Source organism: Pomacea canaliculata, linkage group LG1 (assembly GCF_003073045.1).
Source record: "Pomacea canaliculata isolate SZHN2017 linkage group LG1, ASM307304v1, whole genome shotgun sequence".
In the NCBI taxonomy this organism is placed as follows: domain Eukaryota; kingdom Metazoa; phylum Mollusca; class Gastropoda; order Architaenioglossa; family Ampullariidae; genus Pomacea; species Pomacea canaliculata.
This window is the reverse complement of record NC_037590.1, coordinates 21,741,828-21,769,099: the sequence shown is the minus strand read 5'-3', so window position 1 is coordinate 21,769,099 and position 27,272 is coordinate 21,741,828. Positions and strand designations below refer to the sequence as shown.

Sequence of the window (27,272 nt, the reverse complement as noted above, 5' to 3'; positions counted from 1 at the left end):
CGCAAATTAAGAAAAAGAAAGAGTAAATCACAGAAGTAGTGCAGTATTTACGCGGCATATAGACAATGGCAATATCTTCCAGCAGCAGTCCCCTCCCAGGGTAGAGAAAGCGAAAGAGTATTTGATGGACTGATTGTAAAAAAAAAAAAAAATTACCGTTTATAGGAGCTAAATGTGGGGTACGGTGTCAGCAATCTTCCTCTAATTGTGTTTCAGATGCAAAATGTTTCAGTGGCGCACTCCTCCATTCGTCGCCGCCTTACTAATCGTTCACACGGTGGCGGTGCAGGTGGTTCGAATGAGTGTCGTGACACCGGCCTGCCAGTCCTTGTGTACCTGTCATGACGGTGGCGTGGACTGCTCCGGCAAAGGCCTCACTTCCGTCCCGGACGATCTGCCTGGTAACATGACGAGTCTCAACCTGTCAAGAAACGCTATCCACGACTTGCCCAATCACACCTTCACGCGCCTTCCACTTACTGAGTGTGCTTGACGTGTCCTACAACAACATCTCGCGCCTGCACGTGCATGCCTTCGTCGGTCTCCGCAGCCTCACCAGCTTGAATCTGTCTTGGAATGCGCTTCCTCTCAGCCATGAGGCGTACCCTGCTGACGTGTTTACACCATTGGCCACCTCGCTGTCAGATCTTCGGCTGGGTGGAAATGCTCAGAAAACGGACGATCCCGATGCAGAGTATCCTGACGTCGCCCTGTCCGTTCTGAAGAACTTGACCTACTTGGTGCTGGACGGTTTTGCCAAAACAAATTTTGGTCCTGGTTTCAGCAAATTGCACAGTCTTAGAAACTTAAGTCTCCTTGGCTTTCCCGAGGGCTACTGCTCCATACCAAAATTGGAAAATTCTACTTTTGCTAACCTGCCACCATCTCTAAGGTCCATGACTTTGACCAGCTGTAACATCAGCGACGTGGACCGTGAGGCTTTCAGACCTCTCCGGAATTTGCGGACCATGGACCTTTCAAAAAACACGCGCCTGGGCTTTCAACACGCTGGGTGATGCTTTCTACAGCCTGCAAGGCTCCAACCTGAAGGACCTGTATATCAACGAGATCATGGACCCATACTCTGTGTGCGTCGTCATCGATACGAATCACACGCGCTACTTCAAGGACACGAGACTACAGAGCATACACGCAGAGAGCAATCGCATTGAAAGCTTTACTCCCGGGGCCCTGGACAACATGCCGGACACACTGTCCTTTGTCTCCGTATCCGGAAACAGATTACGCTTCGGTAGCTACTTACTCGACCTCGGTGATCTCACAAATCTCACGACAATAAAAAACGACGGAAGGATGAGACCACACGATCCCCCTACTAGCTACCCGGCCTTTTCCGTCAAGCCAGAACATATCGAGAAGTGTCATTACGTCCGCGAGTATGAAGGATGTCAGAGATCTCTTGAGCCAAGTGGACAGACATTTCCTACTTGTCCTCTAAGCCTAGAAAACGCTATGTTTGAAGAAAGAGACCCCTTGACTCCTCTCAGTCTGACCTTCGTCCTTCCTCCTAAGCTGACCTCATACGTGTCGCGTTGGAACCAGCTGCGCTATAGCCTAGTAAACATCCGGTTTGACGAGAACAACACACTTACGAGCCTCGAACTTACAAGCAATTTTTTGGCCCGGTGGATAGGACCTTTCAAAGGATTAAATCAATTGCAAAGTCTTGATCTTTCTAACAACTTCGCACGCAAAGTTCACTATGCGTTCTTCGATACCTTTCCCGAGCTCAAGAACTTGCGATTAAGCAGAAATTACCTGAGGGAACAACTAAAGAATGACGAAAATGGTAGGGTCTTCGCCAATTTGTCAAAACTGGAAACTTTGGACTTGTCGTCCAACTACATCAACATCATACCTGCTGCGGCATTTCAAGGATTAACAAACTTGAGGCAGCTCAATTTGTCGCACAACAATATTTTTAACTTTGAAATTACTGTCAGTCACATGATGAGCCTAACCTCGTTGGACCTATCTTACAATAACATTCATTTTATTCCTAAATTCATTTCAGACCATCTCGATTTGATAACTTCCAATCCAAATGTCACAGTCTACCTCAACCTCACGTTCAATCCCATCGCCTGCCTGTGCACGCACATCGATTTTCTCACCTGGATTCAGCAGTCGGCTGTACAGTTCGTATTCCGGAATAAGTACTCCTGCCTGAGACCCGATGGCACCATCAAGAAAATGATCAACATTACAGAGGAAATTCAGACACTACAAAAGACTTGCGGAAACGTTGTTGGCATGCTGATTGGAGCGTTTACATGTTTCTTCTGCCTGACTCTGGCGCTTGCTTCCGCTGTTCTTTACCGCTTTCGATGGAAGCTGCGCTACTTGTACTATGCGTCGCGTCTGGCGCACTCCAGGAAGCGAACATTAACCGAAAACTCATTTGAGGTCGACGCCTTCGTCTCCTACTGTTCAGAGGACGACGAGTTCGTGCATGGCGAGCTCATGCGGCAGCTGGAGGAAAGGAAGGGGTTGCGACTGATCGTGCATCACCGCGACTTCACCCCCGGACAGCCCATCCCCTGCAACATCGTGGCTGCCGTTCAGAACAGTCGCCGCACGCTGGTTGTGTTGACGCGACACCTGCTGCAGTCGGAGAGGTGTCAGTATGAGATGCAGATGGCCACCATGGAGTCTGTACACACAGGTCGCAACGTGCTGCTGTTTTTGTTGTACGAGGACATCCCCAGCCACGAGCTGCCACGCCAAGTTTTGTACGACCTTCAGTCTTCTACTTACATCCAATTTCCTCACGATGATCTTGAGCTGGTGCCTAGCTTTTGGAGAAGACTGGCGAAGGCTCTTAAAGAGCAATAACAACAGGATAAAAAAAAGCTTATGACCTCAAAGAATTATGCTTTATCTATGAAACCAATTAATTTTTAATTATAAATTGTCTTTTCCATTGATTTGATGAGTAATTTAATGAGTCTACCTTTCACTGCTTACATGTCCATCACTTCATGCTGTATCAGCTGCTTAACCTTTAGACGTTCAAAGGAGTTACATGCTCTGTCCTTTGTTTAATCTTGCCTCAATTAGGCAGCGCCTTTTTTCTTACAACTATTTCCTAGTCCTTCCGCAAAATAAGATTTAATTTGGCATAGGCTTGTTTTTAAAGTTCTTTCAAATTTTGCGGAGTTCAAAAAATATGTTTTATCCATGTCAGGCAAGCAAAGTGTGCTTTGGAAACTTGCACAAGTTTTCTTTCGTAGTCTATCGGACTCTTGTCTGCATATCACCGTCGAGCAATACACTTCATCGGGACGCACTCACTCTTTTCCTATTGTTTTAATATTATCAATTTCTTTTTATTTGATGTGAACGCTGCATATCTCATGTTCCATCAGTTTCATACGAATAGTTTGATTGTGCAACCGGTTCAAAAAGCGTTTTGAATTGTTTATTTTTCCGAAAGTAAAATAAGTTTTTTTTTGTAAGAGCTGTTTTTCAATCGATTTACAAGTAAACATCAGCTGTTTTCTAGTTAAATAATTCTTTGGTTTTTTTTGTGTATGATTTGTCTCTTAACAACTGGCATGTTGTCATTATGTTTAGATGGAAAGGACTGAGTTAATAACGTTTGATGCTATCTTAGGATTGAGACGGTTAGGCCGTTTTCCTTGACGTTCTCAGTTATCCCCCTTGTAAGACTATTTTTTTCAGCGTCTTAGGTCTGTATAAAATATATATGATAATTGTTGAAATAAATTCCTAATGCACATTTAGAAAGTTACTACTTATTAAACATTTTGAATGATCAAATATTCAAATAGACAGTTTTTTTTCTCAGTTAATTTAAGAGGATTCTCTTTGGTTCGATTGTCGACAAAAGAATACTAGCGTTTATAGTTCGGCACAAGGTCACTTTTATAACGTTCATACTTGATGCTGTTTTTAAGAACATTATGAATTAGTCTTGTAGCCTGATGTTTCCACTGATTCCCCCAAATATATCTATATATATTTCCCACCAGCATCTGAAAAATCATTGACTCCTCCCCTAGGGTATATATAGATGTCAAAACAAATCGGCGCTGTCTGTTGGTGTCATGACCACAACAATCCTGGACCAAATACTTCAGTAAAAACTACGCCTATTACATTTACGAAGGAAAAATCATCTATATAAAAATACAACAGAAATTCAAAATGTAACAAAAAATCCAAAGTATAAAAGAAATGTGATTACCGCACCATACGTGGAAGACGCAGCCTCCGCTCCACCAACACGCAGTGTCTCGGCACTTGCCGTGATTCCCTGTGAACTGAAGCGCTTGCTGGCAACTGTTAATGATATTGTCTTCCCCTTTTCTCTTCCAGCTATCAAAAAAAAAAATGTTTTCATATATACTTTTAAAATCTTGACATGATAAGAATTTTCCTCTTCCATCCAGTAAATGTTTAATTAAATATATCCCTTTTAGTCTATCCAACTTCTATACAGAGATGGTTTATTCCCAATCTTAATTTTGTTGTTACAAAAGACAGGCTCTGACAATCTCTTCAATTTGTTTTTTACACACAACACTTCCTTCAAATATCTTGTACGCTTTAAGAACATCTGTCCAGACACTAGTTGCATTTACAAAAGAGCCAATAGCTGAGCCAAGTTTGTCTAAGGTAATTTAACATTTTATGTGAGGACATGATAGTCCTTTTCTAATTATGATTGGTTTTCTTTATGTTTCTCAACCATGATAGTTTTAAGGCATTCATATAAGTTCTAACATCAGGATGCCAATACCCTTATTATACACTTTTTAATAGATAATTTTCTGTTGATTTTATCATTTTTTACATCCCACACAAACTGAAATATAGATTTCTGAATGTTGTTAACAATATGATATGACGGGTTTGGCAGCAATAGCCACAAGTGTATTAACTTTGACAAGATTAGCGACTTGAGTATTGCTACTCTTCCTAATGGAGTTACTGGTTTTTTTAGCCAAATCTTGTACAGTGTTCAAATTTGGCTGCTTTCTGTCATAATTTAATTTGATACATGCTTTTATTATTAGTAAACCAAATACCAATAATTTTGAATTTTTCTAGGTTCCATTGCATCTGTAAGGGGAGTAAATACTTAGTTGATGAATTTGCATTGCTTCCCAGCCACAGTGCACTTGATTTTTCAGTGTTCAGAACTAAACCAGATATTTTTTTCAAACAATTTTAATGTATTCATTGATTCTTCAAAAGACTATTGATCATCCTCCAAAGTCAATTCCGTATCATCTGTATAGATTGTACAATTTTACTTTCAGTATTTTGGATTTTTATACCTTTTATGTATCTGTTTTTTCTAATCGTAATAGCTAAAATTTCTTCACATGGAATGAATAAATAAGGCGAAATCGTGTTCATCTGGACGGCTTGCTCTGAGTACAGGTTGGAAAAGAATGCTTTCTTTAGTTTTTCTAATACTTTCCCCATTTTGCTTCTGTAATATCCGCATTTGCTTACCTACATTATTACGTTTTTCCAGAAATATCTTCTTACTTTATCTCCTTCTGCTATCCACTTTGCTCTGGAGAGAATCAGTACACCCTCCATTTTTTCTCCCTTTAACAAATGAGTTCACGTTTATTCTTTTCAAGAATTTCGTCTTCCTTTAACTTATCTTTACTTTCTAACTGTATAATTGCTTTTTCTAATGTTTTTCTTTACATTGATTTCTTTTCTTTTTCTTGGTATAAAAGGTCACCATTTTCATTCTAATTTTCATTAGCATAGTGTCTATAAATGTGTGATGAGATACTACACGCTGTATTATTAGTGGGGGAATATTTGCTAAATTATCCCTGTCATATGGGAACGCTAAGTACTCTTCTGTGACTTCTTTAATGAAAGTATTTAAAATAGTCTTTGCACTTCAAATGTGAAGAGTTTAGCTTCCATAGATTAAATCTCCTTTCCTCTTGTTCTGTAGCTAATGACAAAGTAATCAACAAATGGTCGGTACGGTAGCCAGGAGTATTATCTGCATCCATGACCAGATTTGACAGTAAATGTGACATAAGGACAAAGTCTAATCTATTTGTTGGAGTGATCTTTTCCTACGCCAAGTATATCTCAGTGCTTCTGGGTTTAGTTATTACCATATGTCTACTAGATCCAAGTTTGCCATCATCTTAACAACATTGTTTTTGCCTTTAGTTGTTATGTTTATAATTATGACAGTCAAGCTGAAAGTTCAAAACAATATTCCAATCTCCTCCAATAACAATATTTTCTACCCCTATCTACCCCATTCTTCTAACTGTACTCCTCATTTTTCAGTTACTTCTCTAAATTTGGCTACCATAAGACTTCCTTACCTTCAGTGGCCCTGATCACCGACTGACATCTTCGGCCTCTTGGCACTCTACAACAGGTGTTAGAAAATCTAGACCATTGGTTTGCTCGACGCTCAGGCCAGAACATGACCAGTGTGACCAGTTAACATACAATATTAACTGACTGAATAGTGCATGTTATAATTAGTGCTTAAAGGTGAGAGTAAAATAGTTACCAAGAGGTGGTATTATGATGCATTTGATGATTATTGGTGGTTCAACTCTGACTGCATGTAGCTTGTTTCATGGTTGTTTGTGGGTACTGAGTTTTTTTTTTAAAGAGTAATAGTGACCTCGATTTTACACTACATAAGACACATTCATTCAGGACATGCCGACGCCAAGAATATCTCACGCCATTGACCTTATTCTGCCCACAAAAGCGACTGAAACAGCAAGCACAAGAGAGAAATATGTCTGATATCACATGAAAGCCATGCCTGCACAATAACGCGGATGTGATACCGTCCCAGTCAGACAACCTAACGCCTGCGACTCATGTGGCTTTTCCAAAAAGATAAGTAAAGAAGGGCATTCCTTGCCCCTCCCCCCGACATCAACATTGTGCTTCCGGCGAGTTACTGACTTCACTGCGCGGTGGTTCTTCCCTTACGTCACGCACCCCCCCGATCGCATCAACACCCCAAGTAGGTTTCGTAGTCCGCGCCAAAGCATGGACACGCCTGTAACCTACAGCAGGAAATATGAAAACAAACTATAGCTTTCTTCTCATCTGACGGGTAAACGTTTCCTGTCCTTCAAGAAATTAAAGGTACAGTCATTTCCTTCCTATGTGACCATCTGTGTGTGACATCCGTGAGCCCCGTTTGGATGACGACTCGTCTGGGGACACACAGGCATGAGACACTGCAAAGCACGCGAGCAGAGACTAAAAATATCTGAACTCTGTAAACGTTGATAACGAAAAGTAAATATTTCCAAGAGTAGTGATTCAACAGGATGCCACTTCCCACATTGTACAGCAAGCCGCCATCGTGCAACATATTCAGCGCACTTATTGAGTAAGTACTATGCTTTTATTCCAATATAAGCACTGTTGCTGTTATTAGATACACGCATTCACACACACAAACACACACGCTTTCTTCCTCCCCGTCCATACACACTTCGTATCTTACAAACACGCGGGCAATAATTGTTCTGTAGAATGTCCTGACTGCTCAGTCAGCCGCAAGTTTAGGTCGAAATTTGGGACGTCCTCGACTGATTGTGAAGTGAGAGCTTCAGCAGGAAGTAGCCTTTCTTCTTATCGGTGTACGGCGAAAGGTCAGGTAAAATGGTGCATCCATTTGTTGAATAGAAGGGAGAGATATTCTGCACCTCATGCCGACATAATCCTTCAAATCTAAAAGCTGGCATTAACTACAGGTATGACTGATTTTATTTGCAAAACTACACTTACTGAGTAATGCTTGATGGGGGAGAACCTTAAACTGATGAAACAGGCGTATACAATACTCTTTCAGCACGTTGTAGATCATTACGATAAACCTTTCTTGCCGCCAAACTTGTTTGCTTTTATCACCCACCTGTTTATCAGACTCTTGATGTTGCTAAACAACATGGCGAGATAAGACGTTGGTGCTGGGCTACACACGTCGTCAGGAGCGACAGAGCAGGACTACTCGACACTGGACAGTGAAACCCCCCTTGGGAATAACCGAGAAACAGGACCAACACAGAAGTGAAGGACTCCTTTGCATGCCATGAAGATATAAAAGGGATTACTTGATCAGATATCGACAGCCAGACACACACGACTTTTCCTATTATGATAATCACCGTGAAATGTTTTCAAACGTAAGAGTTCGCCTTCCTGTGTTGTACTAGCCTCCAGTAAAACTCGCCACAGAAACATTTGTAAAAGGGATATCGTACAAAGAATCCTGTTCTATTCCGAGTCATTTTTTCCCTACGTGTAAAATTCTGTATATGTAGGTAAAGCTAAAATGTAGAGAATGTAGAAAATATGCAGAGAACTTGTGAAACTTCTCGCTTGCTTACATCGTTTAAGTTTACTTTTGTGACGCTATGTACGGCGAAGGAGAAACAAAAACGACCCTTGAGGACGGAATTTACACTTGTATTGAAAGATGGAGTTTCTACTTTATGAAAAACGGGCCAACACAGTGGCTGGGCAAGGATAAACTTCCTGTGATCAAACTCACAAAAACAAGGTTACGGTGACCGTGTGGAGGTCTGCTGCCAATATAGCCGTTACAGCTTCCTAAGACCTACTTTAATCGTACAATAAGGCACGGAAAGTGAACCTAATCCTTCCCCAAAGAAACAAAAACTGAAGACACACACACACGATTACTCACACACACGAGCACACACACAGTCAGCGATGGTCAACGTAAAAGGTTTCACCCGTCAATACCAAAGCTCGTTGTGACATAAATAATTTGAATATCGCTGGTTTTGTTTTTTTTTATCTTATTCCCATATTCCTCATGCCTCTCGGCAACACACTTTCATTTCTTTCACTTTCTGGACAGATTCGAAAAAAAGTAAACGGTTTCGAAAAAAAGAACCTTTCAAAACGCGTTTCAAAGAAATGTCATAATCTTCTCAGTCCCAGACATTGCTAATTATACTAGTGTTTACAAATAATGTGTTTTCAAACTGGGTATCCCAGAACGCTGAAGCTTTCAGGATGGCAATTGTAACAGTGATTTTTATTGTTAGTCTCACCCTAATTATGAGATTATCTGTCCAAGCTCGCGTTGGGAAGTTCAAAGAGGGTGAAACTTATAAGATGACACTGTGTGTGTGTGTTGTAAAAAAGTAATTTTAATTGCCAGTATCCCACTACATCTGCCAAGAAGCTTGTGAAGGCGACCGTCAGAACAAACAGACGAGTGAAATTTACCATAACCCTTTGACCGTTCCTGTTTAAAGAAGACTGAGAGGCGACATCGAACAACTTAGACTAGTGCAGTAGGATCTTTAGGTCCTAGTACCAATCGTCATCGCTTTGTATCTACACATGTGACTATTTGTGAATTTAATCTCATATACCAGCACTCGGCACATACTCTCGGCTCTTCCTGTCTACAAATATACAAGCCTCACATATCATACTACACCATGTACAGTCTCATTCGTTAGATACAATCTCATATTACTTCAGTCCCAAAATTAATCTGTATATGCCTTCTCAGTCTCAGCATAAAACAGTACAATAATCTTATCAGAAAAATCGCCGTGGAAAATAAAGGTTTTGATCAAAAAGAGTAACATTACTAGGCAAAGAAATTTCGCTATTAATTCTTACAAACTAGAAAGAGTAGTGTTTAAATGGCATAAAGACAATGGCAGTATCTTACAGCAGGAGTAAGCTCCAATGGGTACAGTTAAAAAAGTATTTGATGACACATTCCATCAAATGTCTGCAAAAAATCTTAGTATTAACAGGAGCAAAATGTGGCGTACGGTGTCAGTAATCTTCCTCTAATTGTGTTTCAGATGCAAAATGTTTCAGTGGCGCACTCTTCCACTCGTCGCCGCATTACTGGTCGTCCACACGGTGGCGGTGCAGGTGGTTCGAATGAGTGTCGTGACACCTGCCTGCCAGTCCTTGTGTACCTGTCATGACGGTGGCGTGGACTGCTCCGGCAAAGGCCTCACTTCCGTCCCGGACGATCTGCCTGGTAACATGACGAGTCTCAACCTGTCCAGAAACGCTATCCACGACTTGCCCAATCACACCTTCACGCGCTTCCACTTACTGAGTGTGCTTGACGTGTCCTACAACAACATCTCGCGACTGCACGTGCAGGCATTCGTCGGTCTCAGCAGCCTCACCAGCTTGAATCTGTCTTGGAATGCGCTTACTCTCAGCCATGAGGCGTACCCTGCTGACGTGTTTACACCATTGGCCACCTCGCTGTCAGATCTTCGGCTGGGCGGAAATGCTCAGAAAACGGACGATCCCGATGCAGAGTATCCTGACTTCGCCCTGTCCGTTCTGAAGAACTTGACCTACTTGGTGCTGGACGGTTTTGCCAAAACAAATTTTGGACCTGGTTTCAGCGAATTGCACAGTCTCAGAAACTTAAGTCTCCTTGGCTTTCCCGAGGGCTACTGCTCCATACCCAAATTGGAAAATTCTACTTTTGCTAACCTGCCATCATCTCTAAGGTCCATGAATTTGACCAGCTGTAACATCAGCGACGTAGACCGTGAGGCTTTTAGACCTCTCCGTAATCTGCGGACCCTAGGACCTTTCCAAAAACACACGCCTGGGCTTTAGAAAACTTGGTGATGCTTTCTACAGCCTGCAAGGCTCCAACCTGGAGGACCTGTATATCAACGAGATCATGGACCCATACTCTGTGTGCGTCGTCATCGATACGAATCACACGCGCTACTTCAAGGACACGAGACTACAGAGCATACACGCAGAGAGCAATCGTATCGAAATCTTTACTCCCGGGGCCCTGGACAACATGCCGGACACACTATCCTTTGTCTCTGTATCTGGAAACAGATTAGGTTTCGGTAGTTACTTCCTAGACTTCATCCATCTGCCAAACCTTAAAACAGTAACAAACGACGGATACCTGCAGACGCCACATCCCCCCACTAGCTACCCGGCCTTTTCCGTCAAGCCAGAACTTTGCGAGTCGTCACCCTACGCCCACGAATCTGAAAGAGGATGTCATCGACCTCTTGGATCAGATAGACGGGCATTCCCACCCTGGTACCCGTTCATAGAAAACGACAGGTTAGAAGGAGGAGACGCCTCGACTCATATCAGTCTGACCTACTTCCTTCCCCCTAACCTGACGTCTTATGTGTCACGTTGGAACCAGATGCACTACAAAATCGTGAACATACAGTTTGACGAGAACAACACCCTCACAAACCTCGACCTTAGCAACAATCTCCTGGCCGTGTGGATAGGCCCTTTCAAGGGATTAAATCACTTAGAAAGCTTTGATCTTTCTAACAACTTTGCACACACTATCAATTACACTTTCTTCGATACCTTTCCCGAGCTTAAGACCTTACGATTAAGCAGAAACTATCTGAGGGATCCACTTATGAATGACGAGCAGGGTAGAATGTTTGCCAACTTGTCAAAGCTGGAAAGTCTGGACTTGTCGTCCAACTACATCAACATCATACCTGCTGCGGCATTTCAAGGATTAAAAAACTTGAGGCAGCTCAATTTATCGCACAACGATATTTTTAACTTTGAAATTACTGTCAGTCACATGATGAGCCTAACCTCGTTGGACCTATCTTACAATAACATTCATTTTATTCCTAAATTCATTACAGACCATCTCGATTTGATAACTTCCAATCCAAATGTCACAGTCTACCTCAACCTCACGTTCAATCCCATCGCCTGCCTGTGCACGCACATCGATTTTCTCACCTGGATTCAGCAGTCGGCTGTACAGTTCGTACACCAGAGTAATTACTCCTGCCTGAGACCCGATGGCACCGTCAAGAAAATGACCAACATCTTCGATGAAATTCAGACACTGCAAAAGACTTGCGGAGATTTCGTTGGCATGCTGATTGGAGCGTTTACATGTTTCTTCTGCCTGACCCTAGCGCTTGCTTCCGCTGTTCTTTACCGCTTTCGATGGAAGCTGCGCTACTTGTACTATGCGTCGCGTCTGGCGCACTCCAGGAAGCGAACTTTAACCGAAAACTCATTTGAGGTCGACGCCTTTGTCTCCTACTGCTCAGAGGACGACGAGTTTGTGCATGGCGAGCTCGTGCGGCAGCTGGAGGAAAGGAAGGGGTTGCGACTGATCGTGCATCACCGCGACTTCACGCCCGGACAGCCTATCCCCTGCAACATCGTGGCTGCCGTTCAGAACAGTCGCCACACGCTGGTTGTGTTGACGCGACATCTGCTGCAGTCGGACTGGTGTCAGTACGAGATGCAGATGGCCACCATGGAGTCTGTACACACAGGTCGCAACGTGCTGCTGTTTTTGTTGTACGAGGACATCCCCAGCCACGAGCTGCCACGCCAGGTGCTGTACAACATTCAGTCTTCTACTTACATCCACTTCCCTCACGATCATCCTGAGCTGGTGCCTAATTTCTGGGTGAGACTGGCTAAGGCTCTTAAAGAGCAGTAACAGCAGAAAGAGTAATATGTATATGGTGACATGTTGAAGCGCAGACTGGACCTTCTTAGATTATAATGAGGCGTGTGACCATAATCTATAACGGGGAACGACCTCGGTGTTCTGCATCTGAATCATGTCGATGTTTACTAAAAAAAGAAGTCTTCGAAATGTTTGCAAGTGTAACTTAATTATAATTAGTTTCACATGCAAAATTGTTACTTTCATGAGCAAACGAATAATGGGAACATTTACAGCAGACGGCTTGTACATAATTCGGTTTAGAGTGATGCTTTGTCGAAGTTATCTTTGTCTTTCATTAAACAAAATTTTTTATTCTACAAATGTCAGTTAACAGATTACTAATTATTCTGCCCTTGTTAAAATATCAACTGTGAGCTTAGTTTGCATTTTAAGTGTAGCCTGTGGAGGTCCTCCTAAAAAGCCAGGTAAAACAACATTGGACGTCTTCGATGAGTATGTTGAATGACTAAGAGGTACTGTTTCGTAAACAAATCTGCTAGGAAATCCTACTTTTCACAAATTCAAGGAATTTTCTTAAGCAGTTCACTTAATTTTTTTACACTGATCCCATGAATGTTGACCCAATAAATACGTACCTATAGTTAGTGTAATAAGTGAATCTAAGAGCTTGAAAATAAAAGAGAAAGGAGTGAAAAGTGAGAAGACAACAATAGACATGATTAAAAGCAATGATAACACTGGATAGATATTAAAAATCCAGTAGGAAGATGTAATTGTAATAAACAAGACATTACGGTTACTTTTGTAATTATTAACGCACATCTTCTGTTTTAATATGTGATTACCTAATAAAAAAATTAAACACATTCTCATACGCTAGCATTATCAACATCATTTCTCATGAGAGAACAACTAAATTGCATTACAGCTAGACTCAATAATAAGATAAAGATTTAATTTTATGGGGGGAAAATGAAATAAAGTTCGCTAGCGCAAAGGCATGCGAACTGCATATGTCGACATAGTATTTGGTGACAAAAATCCATTTTTTTACAAACAACTTCCATTTACCAGCACGTGGTGTCTGCTCACAGTTATGAACATTCACTATGCACTGTTATACACGATTGTTACGTGAAAGGTATACAAAAACAATCAATTATTGATATTAGTAAACACCACTAAGCAAGGAATCTACCATTTGTGTAGTGATATTTTAGGGAACATATTACCAAAAACGCTATATTATACAGTCTTTGATCTTGCTACTCTTGCAAGCGTTGTCGGTATTGCTGATTCTCTGGTACTCACTTCGACTAACAGACACAATGCCATATTATCAAATGGTCTGAACTTTGACATGGAGAATAATAATTAGCCAAGCTTTTACAATTTTCTCGCCACACCCTGCTGTCAATGACATCATCTATCAAGGGTTTCTATGTTACAAGAGCTTCAGAACATTTTACAAGGATTCTTCCACATAAATGCTCTTTTTGCACCCGGACAATAGAAAAGGATAATTTCGGTTAGAAGTCTAATGCAAAAGCGAAAGCATGCATAGTTATCAAAACACTTATTTCTCCTGGTAGAGAAATGTCCTGGTAGGATATAGTATGAGCTACTTGGGAGCATGCACAAGATGGCGATAAAAATCACATTCACCCAAAGATGGACCAAGAAGGAAACACGTCAACTCACTCAAAATCATTCCTCCCCGTGGAATCAGACAATGAAAACCGTCCCGTAGCGAAACCAACTGCGGAAGTAATCCCAACAACTTTTCCTGCGAGCACTACTCTGGACCCTTTCTCACTTTTCGACCGACTGTCTCTCAGTGAAGAAGTCGCCATCATCTCAGGTAGGGACAAATTAAGACTTAACCTAAGTTATTTGCTGCTTTTTCATCAAGAGCTTTAAACATTAGAAGTTTTCTCCTCTAAAGTATGCAGGGAAAGGTTTAGCCACACCATTCTAACCTGAAAAATAAACGGTCGACATATTTTTGTATTTTTCAAAACTTTCTTCCATAAATCAATTACCCATAGAGTCAAGAATATGCCACAGGAGATGGGTTTCTGCACATGTACACATTTTTCTTGTCACAAAGCGATCCCCACTGTCAATGATATGGATTTCATTGAGGATTTTTGTATTGTTCTGAAGGGCATATTTTAAAGCAAGGAAGTACACTTAAACATAATATGATTCCTTCGTGGTAGGACGTTTTTGGAACATCCTTAGCAGTTAGACAGAAATTGTCATCTACCACATAATTCTCAAAATACCAAGCACCGACAGCTCTGTCGTGGTCTGGTCTGGTCTGGTCAGGATTTATCGAGATCAGATTCTAGTTTACAAACATAACACGGTTACCTCGAGAATCGTGATTATAATCCTCTTCTTCTTCATCCGTAGTTGTCACCTTGTCTTAGATTTTTTTGAGGGGTTTCGTTTTCCGTTCTCCTTTCCTTTCCTTCATCTCCACCCTTCCCTTAGCGTCTCTCGTCCTTCGTCACGCGCTGGGACCAAAATCACGTGACCTTTACTTGTTCTGGACAGCAATAATTCAAAGAATTATTAATGTACAAATAAGCAATTGAAATACTTAGCGTACGTAGATTCATGAGCGTAATTAAAGAGGGACATTTGAAAAATATTTTACAATAAACTTTCTAAAGAGTCACAGGCCCTAGAACCATAAAGTATTAAATAAGTATTGGAATTTTGTTTTTCGAGCTGTTCTTTTCCTCTAGTGAAAACTCTTATCTGTAAATCTTACACACAGACTAATAAGATGTTATTGTTACTTTTTATATTATTCTGTTGTGGAATTACAAGGAGACATGTTTACAATGGTGTTTCTATCCTGGAAATTTTTGTGAGAACAAGTTTCGGTTTGCGAGGGATATTAAAGACCAACCTGAATGGTTTGCGTTTTTTTTGCAGATATCGGTAGATATAGGCGATATAAACCTAACCTGTAAAGTTCAGCCTCCAAAATCCATCAGTTAATTAATTAGTCGCTAGCAAAGTATGTGATTCGTACCTGCGATCAACGAGCGCTGCTAACAGTGTACAACGTCACGCTAACAGTAACTACGTCCCGTTGGTACACCATTCACAACATTGCCAGCCGCCAACACCAATCAGAGCGACAGTTCAGGTTCTTTGGACTTTGAAAGTCTGCATTTTTGTGTGCTCAAGTTGCAATTTTCAGAAGAAATGCAGACTGTAAGCGTCCGGATAATACCAACTGTCGCTCATTCTCTCTCTCTCTGATTGGTGTTAACTGCAGCCAATGTTGTGAATGGTGCACCAACGTGACGTAGTACACTGTTATCAGCGCTCGTTGATTGCAGGTGCGACTCGTAGCGGATAATTAATTAACGGGTGGGTTTTGGAGGCTGAAATTTACTGGTTAGTTTTATATCACCTATATCTACTGATATCTGAAAAAAACGCAAACCGTTCAGGTTGGTCTTTAAATTAGGGCGGCAGATTAAGGGGAAGGAAAAGAAAATTAACAAGTTGGGCTTTAGAGTTAGATATCGACTTTCTGAAATATTTCCGCTAACATTTTCGGGCTGCGAGAGAGTCGTTTATTGAAACACCAGAACGGTTCATACTCTTGCAAGATGCACTGATGCAGTGGTTCAATGGGCAAGAAGAGTGTCGAGCGAAGCTGGAAAACTGTTGGAAGATGTGGCGAGTGGCTAGAGCGACCCTGATGTCAATCTGCGAGAAGCATGGGTAGTTCGCAATCTGCGGAAAGACATAGCTTACGAGCAGGATGTAAACAGACTAGTCACAGTGAAGTCGCACCTTTGAAAAAACAAAACTGGTTGCGTTTCATTTGTATGCGATGTAAAGAAAAATCTACTTTTGATACAATCGAACTAAACGCGCAAGAAACGCAATGGTATTGTTATGTTTTTCACACACATATTGTTGGCCTGACAACTTTTTTCGAAAGTGATTGCCATATCAAAGCACGCGGTTGCCACATTGAGACTGTATTACTGTTCGAAACATTGTCCTCTGTCCAGCATTCTCCAGTTCGCTCAATTTTTCCTCCCTTTGTTAAAATGTAGAAACGGATTTTGTGGTAGTTCACGAACGCAATCTTAGAAAATACAGAAGTCAACAAAACACTTCCGATACAAAAAACACAGAAGCTATGACAGTACTATATTATCGAATGATGAAAGATTGTAGAAAAAGTTCTCTACATGTTTATCGCAGGATGTGGACAGTACACGTCACGTGGGCTGTAACGCTGATGATGACGTCAGTTTATGCGGCTGAGCCGTTTCTCAAGCTCAGTGAAGGATGTTCGCGTATGGGAGGATCCATCAACTGCTCTTACCGCCAGCTGTACCAAGTTCCCAATGACCTACCTGCAAGCGCGGTCAGCCTTAACTTGAGCCACAACCTACTTAGCAATCTCTCAGACGACGTCTTTCACCATTTGACCAGTCTGACAGTTCTAGACTTGTCCTACAATTACTTGAGCAGCTTCACACCCAGCGTCTTTTGGGCCTCCACAACCTGCAGTGGCTTAGTGTCACCTGGAATAATCTGCCTTTGAGCGATGAAACTTATCCATCTGGGGTGTTTTCTCCCTTTTCTCAGTCGCTTTTATATTTGTACCTCAATGGTAACTCACCCCCTAACCAGTCTCAGTCGCTCAACGTTTCCTATCCTGACAAGGCTCTTTCAGAACTCCTCAATCTAACAGAGTTATTTATGGATGGGCTGAAGGAGACGAGGTTCGGTCCTGGATTCGGACTTTTGCAGAACTTGAAAAAACTAGTCTTTTAGGTTCACAAGACGGATTCTGTGACATAGAGATCCTTTACAATGACACATTTAAACACCATCCACCAGCTTTAGAATACTTAAACCTGTCCTACTGCAACATCCGCTTCATTGAAGCAGACGCCTTCTCACCTCTACGAACTCTTCAGATTCTTGATCTTTCCCATAATGAAGATCTTGGATTCCAGAGGCTTGGACTAGCTGTGTACGGTCTTCAGGGATCGGCCTTGCATACCCTTTACATCAATCACATAAATCATCCCTATGATACATGCGTTCAAATTAGTTCCATAGACACAACGCACTTCAAGAACACCAGCATCACCTCCATCTACGCCAAACACAACAGTCTACAGTTTTTTTCCCCAGGCGCCCTGCTGAACATGCCTGATTCTCTTCAGTTTGTCTGCCTGGATGGAAACCATCTGAGATTTGGGCGTTATCTTCAGGACTTAAATAAACTGAAAAGATTGAAAATAATTCACAATGATGGCTATAATCATCCTCCCAAAACACCTACTCATTATCCAGTAGCGAGGACAATGTACGACGATGTTGATAAGAGACGTCAGTGAGGCATCTTTGTGCGAAAATGTCGCAGGACAGTGCAGGTGGTCTGTGATCTCAGACAAGCGTAAAGAGAGATCGTGGCTTCCTGCTCTGGGATATGAAGCTACATCTACAGCAGCTGATAACTCCACACACTTTGTCCTTCCGCCAGAGTTGACCGACTTACAGTGCAGTGAAAATCAGATTTACTATAAACTGATGCAAATAGACTTTGATCCCAGCAACAATTTGAGCAGAATGGATCTCAGCAACAACTTTTTGTTACACTAATTGGCCCTATCACAGGACTGGACAAATTGCAGTATTTAAATCTGAGAAACAACATGGCTTCTCATATTTCAGACGATTTTTTCCGTAATTTATCTTCACTGAAAGTGCTTAATTTAAATAGAAACACAATCGTTAATTTGATGACCAACTCCACAAGAAGTACATTTGCACCTTTAATTAATTTGGAAACGCTTGATTTATCGGAAAACAATATCTATATTTTCCCAAATAATGTATTTACGGGATTAATACACCTAAAAGTATTAAACTTATCACATAACAACCTGATCTCATTAGACATAAACATTTCGTCCTCAAAAAGTCTGAGACTCATTGATCTGGCATACAACAACATCAACTCACTTCCTAATGATATGCGCAGCCACTTGGACACAGTAGCACAGGCAACTTCAGAAACTGTTATTATAAATCTAACCTACAACCACATTATCTGCATGTGTCAAAATATTGAATTCTTGTCTTGGATGCAGAATACTAAAGTACATTTTCCAAACGTCACTAAATACTCCTGTCTCATGTCTGACGGCAGTGTGAAATCCTCTATTAATATTTTCGAGGTCATCGCCGATCTACAGAAGGAGTGTAGCAGCTACATAGGTATCATAGTTGGGACTGTGTGCTGCTGTTGTTGTCTTCTCGTGGCAGTCGTGTCGGCCCTGATGTATCGTTTCCGCTGGAAGTTGCGCTACTGGTATTACGCCTCACGCATGTCGTACAGAGGCATACAGTCACAGGAAGCTCGCCAGTTCGACTACGACGCCTTCGTGTCCTACGCCTCGGACGACGAAGACTTTGTTCGCAGCCAGCTCGTCCACAACTTAGAAGTGCAGGAAAATCTTCGACTGAACGTGCACTACCGCGACTTCATGCCAGCACAACCCATCCCTTGCAACATCGTGGCAGCAGTTGAAAGCAGTCGCCGCACGCTGGTTGTGTTGACGCGACATCTGCTGCAGTCAGACTGGTGTCAGTACGAGATGCAGATGGCCACCATGGAGGCCGTACATACGGGGCGCGATGTGCTTGTGTTCCTGCTGTACGAGGACATCCCCAGCCACGAACTGCCTCGACATGTGCTGTACAACCTTCAGTCTTCTACTTACATCCGATTTCCTGGAGAAGATACTATGTTACCTACATTTTGGTCCCGTCTGGCACACGCCATTAGAATGTAAAGTGGTAGGTATAGACTTACTGTGATATCTATTGTTTGGCGATAATGCAAGCAGGCATGAGGTTGGGAAATGATGCCTTTGGTCATATATCAAAGGTAAAAACTTTAATTTGAGTAAATTAAATGAGTAATATTTTAAATATGTAATTAATTAAAACAATCGTCATATATACGAATGATTAATAGATGTAGTTCGTAAGCCCCTTATTCCTGGAATGAAATTGTCGTAAGATATTCGTTCATGAATTCATCCTTCGAAACCATCTAACGAGTGACTATGCTGGTCCCCCGGTACTAGTCGTCAGGTGGAAACAGTTAAAGCGGCGACTGACGATACAAGCTACAGGCCTGTCATGAGTGTTAAATCCTTCATGAAACAGCCAGCCTCAAGTTTGGTTGCCAGTTCATTCTCTGTCCACCTAATCTCCATTTAATCTACAAAGTACCCTGAAGAACAGTTAGATAAAATGCTATGACGAGTCACACGGTCAAACCAGACTAACTGTTGCGAGAAGGGGTTCCTGGTGCCCAATGAGAGGGTCAACCGCGTTTTGTACAAACCCACTGGTATTACGGATATTCGGAGCACCATGCTGAGATATTTGCTCTCCAATGCCTGGATTCTCCACTCTGTATCGACAAGAAAAGTCTATGTCTTACATCCATACAGTAGGATAGGAACTACTACAGGCTTGTACACTGTACAGTCTGTACTTCGTAGCAAACCTGACGGTGTTGCTAGTCAGATTCTGTACAGTTGGCCACTGACGCTGTCGTCACGATCCTGATGTAAACGTCTGAAGTTCAACCTTCATCTTTGGAAAAGGTGGCTCCTAGATAATTCAAGCTGTTGACCCCTGTACTCCGTGCGTGTAGATCGTGCTTTGTTCTTTCCTCTGGCTTTAACCATGACTTTGCTTTTGTCACTGCTGATCTTCATTTCATATGCGTATGAACTCTTCCACTCAAACGACTGGTAAGGTCAGTTCGCTGTTGGTTCCCGCCATCAGATAAATGACTTCTGCAAAGCGTAGGTTGCATGTCGGCCTCTCGGGGGTGGAAATGGGAGTCTGATGGTCTAGATAAGTGGAAATATTTAACTTTTAGTGTTAGTTTTCCAAAAGATCAGTACCGTAGATTAACTGTATGTCTCAGTCACTAAAAAACGTACATATTTCGAGCCGTATCGTGAGCTGTGAGCACTGCTCCCGTTGTAAGCGACTATGCGATTTATGATATTGAACACAAACACGAAACAAAAGTATGAGAATAAAATTAAATGAAAAATGTAACTGTGCAGATTAAATGACGAAGATGTTCTACTTGTTTTGCAGTGATCAGCAACATGAAAAGATTCATCATCATATGGACGGTACCGCTGTTGTTGAGTTCAACTTTTTTTACCATTGGTGATTCATCTACTCAGTGTATGTGGGATAAGGGAGCCGTAAACTGCTCTTACCGCCAGCTGCACCAAGTTCCCAATGACCTACCTGCAAGTGCCGTCAGCCTTAACTTGAGCCACAACCTACTTAGCAATCTCTCAGACAACGTCTTTCACAATTTGACGAGTCTGTCAGTTCTAGACTTGTCCTACAATTACTTGAGCAGCTTCACACTCAGCGTCTTTTCGGGCCTCCACAACCTGCAGTGGCTTAGTGTCACCTGGAATAATCTGCCTTTGAGCGATAAAACTTATCCATCTTGGGGTGTTTTCCCCCTTTTCTCAGTCGCTTTTATATTTGTATCTCAATGGTAACTCACCCCCTAACCAGTCTCACCCACTCAACGTTTCCTATCCCGACAAGGCTCTTTCAGAACTCCTCAATCTAACAGAGTTATTTATGGATGGGCTGAAGGAGACGAGGTTTAAATCTGGATTCGGATACCTGCACAGCCTTACAAACCTTAGTCTTTTAGGTTCAGAAGACGGATTCTGTGACATAGAGATCCTTTACAATGACACATTTAAACACCATCCACCAGCTTTAGAATACTTAAACCTGTCTAACTGCAACATCCGCTGCATTGAAGCAGACGCCTTCTCACCTCTACGAACTCTTCAGATTCTTGATCTTTCCCATAATGAAGATCTTGGATTCCAGAGGCTTGGACTAGCTGTGTACGGACTTCAGGGATCAGCTCTTCACACTCTTCACATCAATCACATACATTTTAAATATGCGTTATGCATCTTTATCACTAAGGAAGACACAGTATACTTTAAGAACACAAGCATCACCTCCATCTACGCCAACTACAACAGTCTACAGTTTTTTTCCCCAGGCGCCCTGCTGAACATGCCAGATTCCCTTGAGTTCGTTTCGCTCGATGGAAACCATTTAGGGTTTGGAGCTTATCTTGAAGACTTAAACAACCTCCAAGGATTGAAGCAAGTTCGAGCAGATGGTTATACACATCACAGAAAAACACCTGCTCATTACCGATCCGAGGAAAACGAATGCATTCACAACGCTGTTGAAATATGCCGTGGTAATTTTTCTTTTTGTTCCAGTGTCACAAGTAGCGATAGAGAGTGTTACATATTTGCAAACGGTACCGACAGTAGGTGTAGAAAGCAAAAGACGCCATGGAATGTTCCAGATCCAGTGAGCGGTAACACCACATACTTTGTTCTTCCGCCATATCTGACAGACTTCCGGTCTAGACAAAACCAGATCTACTACCGGATAACGCGGATTGATATCAACTCTAATAACGTGCTCACGCGACTGGATCTCAGCCAGAACCTGCTGACCGCTCTGTTCGGCCCTGTGACAGGACTGAACAACTTGCAGTATTTGGACCTCAGCGACAACCTCGCCAATCATATTTCACAGACTTTTTTCATTAATTTTACATCCCTTCAAGTACTTCCGATTGAATAGAAACTATCTATCCGGTGTTATCAAAAATGCCTCCTCAGACTTCTTTTCATCTCTGGCACACCTGGAGACATTGGATCTATCGGATAATTATCTCTCCAGCGTTCCGACGGAACTGCTAAACCCTTTAGTAAGCCTGAGAATGCTAAATCTTTCTTTCAACGAGTTAACCTCCTTTGACTTTAACATTTCTTCCAACCATATCAGACTTCTGGATCTGGCTTACAACAATATCCACTCCATTTCATCGCACGTGCGTACTCACCTCGACTCGGTAGCACAGACGGCGCCAGATAATGTCACTGTGAATCTTACCTACAATCACATAATCTGCACGTGTGAAAATATCGAGTTTTTGTCTTGGATGGCATATACTAAGGTATATTTCCCAAGACTCCAAAAATACTTCTGTCTCATGTCTGACGGAACAGTGCAACACTTTGTTGATATTTTCGAGGTCATCGCCGATCTGCAACAGCAGTGTTCCAACTTCTCAAGCATCCTTATTGGAGCTGTGTCCTGTTTCTTTTGCCTTATCTTATCCCTGGTGTCGGCTATGATGTATCGTTTCCGCTGGAAGTTGCGCTACTGGTACTACGCCTCACGCATGTCGTACACACGCGCACAGTCACAGGAATCTCGCCAGTTCGACTTCGACGCCTTCGTGTCCTACGCCTCGGATGACGAAGACTTTGTTCGCAGCCAGCTCGTCCACAACTTAGAAGTGCAGGAAAATCTTCGACTGAATGTGCACGACCGCGACTTCACGCCCGGACAGCCCATCCCCTACAACATCGTGGCTGCCGTTCAGAACAGTCGCCGCACGCTGGTTGTGTTGACGCGACATCTGCTGCAGTCGGACTGGTGTCAGTACGAGATGCAGATGGCCAACATGGAGGCTGTTCATACGGGGCGCGATGTGCTTGTGTTCCTGCTGTACGAGGACATCCCCAGCCACGAACTGCCGCGCCAGGTGCTGTACAACCTTCAGTCTTCTACTTTCATCCACTTTCCTCACGATCATCCTGAGCTGCAGTCCAATTTCTGGATGAGACTGACTGAGGTTCTTAAGGATTTGTAATGCCGTTTCTGATAAGAAAAAGACATAATATTTTACATCGTTCAATGTAACTTTGTTTTAACCCATTTATGCTCACTTTTTATTCTTTAAACGGTAGTGAAAGCCAGAGTTCTGTACATTATGTGTAATATAGCAGTCGATTTGCCTAGAGTTCTATTTTTGGAACACCACATAAGAATGAAAACACATTTTTTCTCTTTAAATTCTTGTTCCTTGAATATTTGTATGCCGCATACATGAATTTCATGCACAAATTCAACAATGTCAACCTTCGGCATAAATGGGATAAACAGCTTTTGATATTGTACATAAAACTTGGACTGAAAAAAAACTTTTAAAATCATTGAAAAGAACTTAAACATAATTACATTTTCTTGTTTCTTTATGCGAAGCTTCCATCGTTTTACTCTGCATTTCACTGTTAGAATCGTGTTATTATTATTTTTTTCTTTCTCTCTTTTGATAACATGGACTTTCTTCACTAATTTGCATGCTTTTGTGCTCCTCTGTGACACTATTCTTATCTTACATACTAAGACAGCTACTAGTTGTTGTCTCACAGCAAAGCTGCTAATGTAAATGCTTATACGGAAGGTGATGTTATTTGTAACAACTTTTTTAAAAAAAATAGTGAAACGGAAAATTGGTATTACGCATATATGATTACTATGCTCTGCGAGACATAAACTTCATTAAAATCTTTTGCCGAAAAGGTTTCGGTTTCTGTAATATTTTCCACTTAAAAAAAAAAAACAACCAAACAAACAAAACAGAAAACAAACACTCGCATAGACATCCAGATTGTTCTTGTTTAGGTATAACTCCCAATAGTTTTGGTCTAGATTCCCTGCACAGCTCGATATTTTTGTCTCCTCTAAGCACACATGCACACACGCACACACTCACGCGTCCTCACCACACCAAAAACCCAGCTGATAAATATCTTTTCAGTTGGTCGGCTTTAGGCGAACTAGCAATGCGCGTTTTTAGATTCTACTAAAAATATGACCTTGCTGATAGTGAGTGTCGCAGTTACTGGGGGGGGACGTGAAAGGGAGCTCACATAGCTTCGGACAGGACCTGAATGCGTGAGAAGGAAGTGAGATACGACGACTCCACCTCTACAACACACATTTTTTTAAAGTAAGCATGCGCTCACTGCAAAAAAGCTAGTGAAGAGAAAGTACACCACAAATCCATGTGCATATGAGCATTAAAACAGACTGGTCTACACACTTTCTTCCAGGGCCTTCCATTCACTGCAGTGGTAATCAGCGAGTACGAGGTAAGGATAAACTGAAATCCACTAACAATAATTAACAAACTTAGTAAATTTCAAACGTTGAGATATTTGAATATCATTTAGACACGGTTTAGACGTCGATTCTCGGAAACTGTGACTTCTAGCGAAACTACGCATAAGGAAACCAGCTTTAAGCGTAGGAGAAAAATCCGCGTACCCGGGAAAACCCAAATGGACGTGAGAATGTGCAAACTTCTCACAGATAGTGGTCTCAGCCCCCAATCATTTTAGTTTTCTTATCAACATCATAAGGAAACGACGTTTAGTAATGACATTACTGTCTAGCTAATAGGGAATATGGGTATCAGAACGTTTAAAATATGAGTATAAAGGTGCACGTTTCTTATATACTTATATCTATTAACCATGATATTTGGTTTCATGGGTTTTATTTTTAGGTCTCGGTTAAAATTTTGCAGCATTATTATTATCTTTTACATTTTACGATCTGCTTTTGGTCATGAATTATATTATATATTTTTCAATGTTAGCGGTTAATGGTTAGTGCACTTCAACTGTTGTACTGAAAGTTGCTAGTTCAAAGGTCTAATCAGACCTCTGACTAGAACACTCACCCTGGCCACCTAGTAGCTGCTCTAAAATGGGTGCATGATTTATCAGGGATACACGGCGAAAGAAAAAGACTGGGGCTGCTCCTTCAACTTGTCTGTTCCCACAGCAGTGCATGACTTCTCTTCTGCAAACAAAATGTCATGACTTTCATAAGTATACATGAGGTTTTTGTTTTATTTGTGCGAAACGCCATGCGTCCTGTTTAATGTCACAGTGCGTTCTCAACATTCCTTATTTGTACTAACATTTAAGTGTGCTTGTTAGTATTATTTATCACGAAGTATTTTTTCAATTCATTATTAAAGGAGCAGTTTTTATTAGTTTACACACACTTGACTTTAGAAAATGCAATATCAAGTGCGTGAAACGCCATAGTGCAGGTCTACTGTGAACTAGTCCATTGTGAGATCACCATGTCCAGTATACTGGTGCAATACTAGTTAGTATCTTTCAATAATAACAAAGTCTGCAAGATGTAAAATGCGTAGGGATAATCGCGGTGGCGGGCCTGAGTAATGTCATACTCGTAGGCTGTGCACAATGTTTGTAGGAATGATATTTTACCGTTTGGAAAGTGATCTCGTGTTTCTATCGACAGCCTTAGTGCTTGCACGAAGGTTGAAATTCTTTACTTTTATCTATCTCATTGATCTTAATTTTGCCAGTGATTTCTCAGTCAGAGCTACATCAGGGGCGGCCTTAGGCAATCCCAGGGGCCGCCACGCCAATATATATTGAATATAAAATAGAAAAGAAAATAACGACACAGATGACGGCAATGTGGCCAAAAAACATTGTTTCTCTTTAATTATTCCGCTGTATTTACTAATGTTGCTAGAGTCGGAGCAGTAAGCGATATGTAGTATATTGACAATGGCAAGCGAAGAAGCCACCGATTCTTTCTCTGCCCAGAGCCGCCACGAGCCTAGAGCCGCCCCTGACTGTCGTCTACTGTGTCACAATTATACCGGAGGCTAAAAATTGAAGTGCGCTTGCGATGGACCATGCGAACTGTGACATATTCTATGCACACGCGAAGTACGGTGTCCCCAAACTGGGCAGAGGTTATTTCTAATTTGATAAAGATGACACACCGATCGTAAGCCATTCTTTAGCACAACAGCACCACTCTACTGAGATGGGTTCTGACTCAAGAGCTATTAACTGGGTCACAGTGAACATGAACCAGTTTCTTCCTGTCAACAGACCACGTCTCCGTCGTTCGCAAGTTTAATCAGCGCAGAAACCTCGGGAAACAAAATGCCTAAAAAAAAAAGTAAATCTAGGTTTGCAAAAACAAAAAAGGAAAGGCTATAACTTTCAGTTATGATAATAGACGATGTCAGACAAAAGGCGTTCATTATAATAGATGGTTTGTTGAAGAGACGTCTGGCAAGTAAAATTTAAGTTGGTTCTTTAAAGTTCTGTGGAAACTGAACGTTATTGTTAAAATTGTGTTTGTCCTGATCGATTTGATGATTACTACTAAAAGAATCGGCGGTGTTAAGTAGAAATACACGAAATGCAATATAAATATCGCAAAAATACACATGTACGAGCTACACATATATAGCAGAAAGATTGGAAATGATGTAGTTAGATGTAAGGAAGGGTTAAGGGAAAACATTCTCTACATATTTATGCTGATGTTACGTTCCTCGCAGGATGTGGTCAGTGAGCATCACATGCACAGTAACATTGCTGCTGTCATCGACTTACCATAAGGGAATCGTTTCTCATATTAAGTGACGCGTGCGAGCTGTGTTTGTGCACGAGAGGAGCTGTCAACTGCTCGTACCGCAAACTGCACCAAGTTCCCGATGACCTGCCTTCAAGCGCCGTCAGCCTAAATTTAAGCCACAACCTACTTTATTATCTCCCAGACAACGTCTTTCACAATTTGACCAGTCTGACAGTTCTAGACTTGTCCTACAATTACTTGAGCAGCCTCACACCCAGTGTCTTTGTGGGACTCAGCAACCTGCAGTGGCTTAGTGTCACCTGGAATAATCTTTCTCTAAGTGACAAAACCTATCCTGATGGCGTGTTCTCACCCTTTTCAAAGACGCTTTTATATTTATACCTCA

General features: G+C 41.7%; 1 protein-coding gene across 1 annotated transcript; it reads left to right on the top strand.

Annotated features, from left to right (window-relative positions):
- The first annotated feature begins 771 nt into the window (after positions 1-771).
- On the top strand, positions 772-24,021 carry LOC112560620. The gene is given in 11 exon segments (XM_025232564.1): positions 772-1,004; positions 1,006-2,855; positions 9,569-9,640; positions 9,873-10,626; positions 10,628-12,510; positions 12,920-12,951; positions 13,741-13,790; positions 14,120-14,348; positions 20,678-21,042; positions 21,044-22,219; positions 22,221-24,021. Coding segments are annotated over 11 exon segments (7,608 nt in total). The 5' UTR covers positions 772-896; the 3' UTR covers positions 23,310-24,021.
- The last annotated feature ends 3,251 nt before the right edge of the window (positions 24,022-27,272 follow it).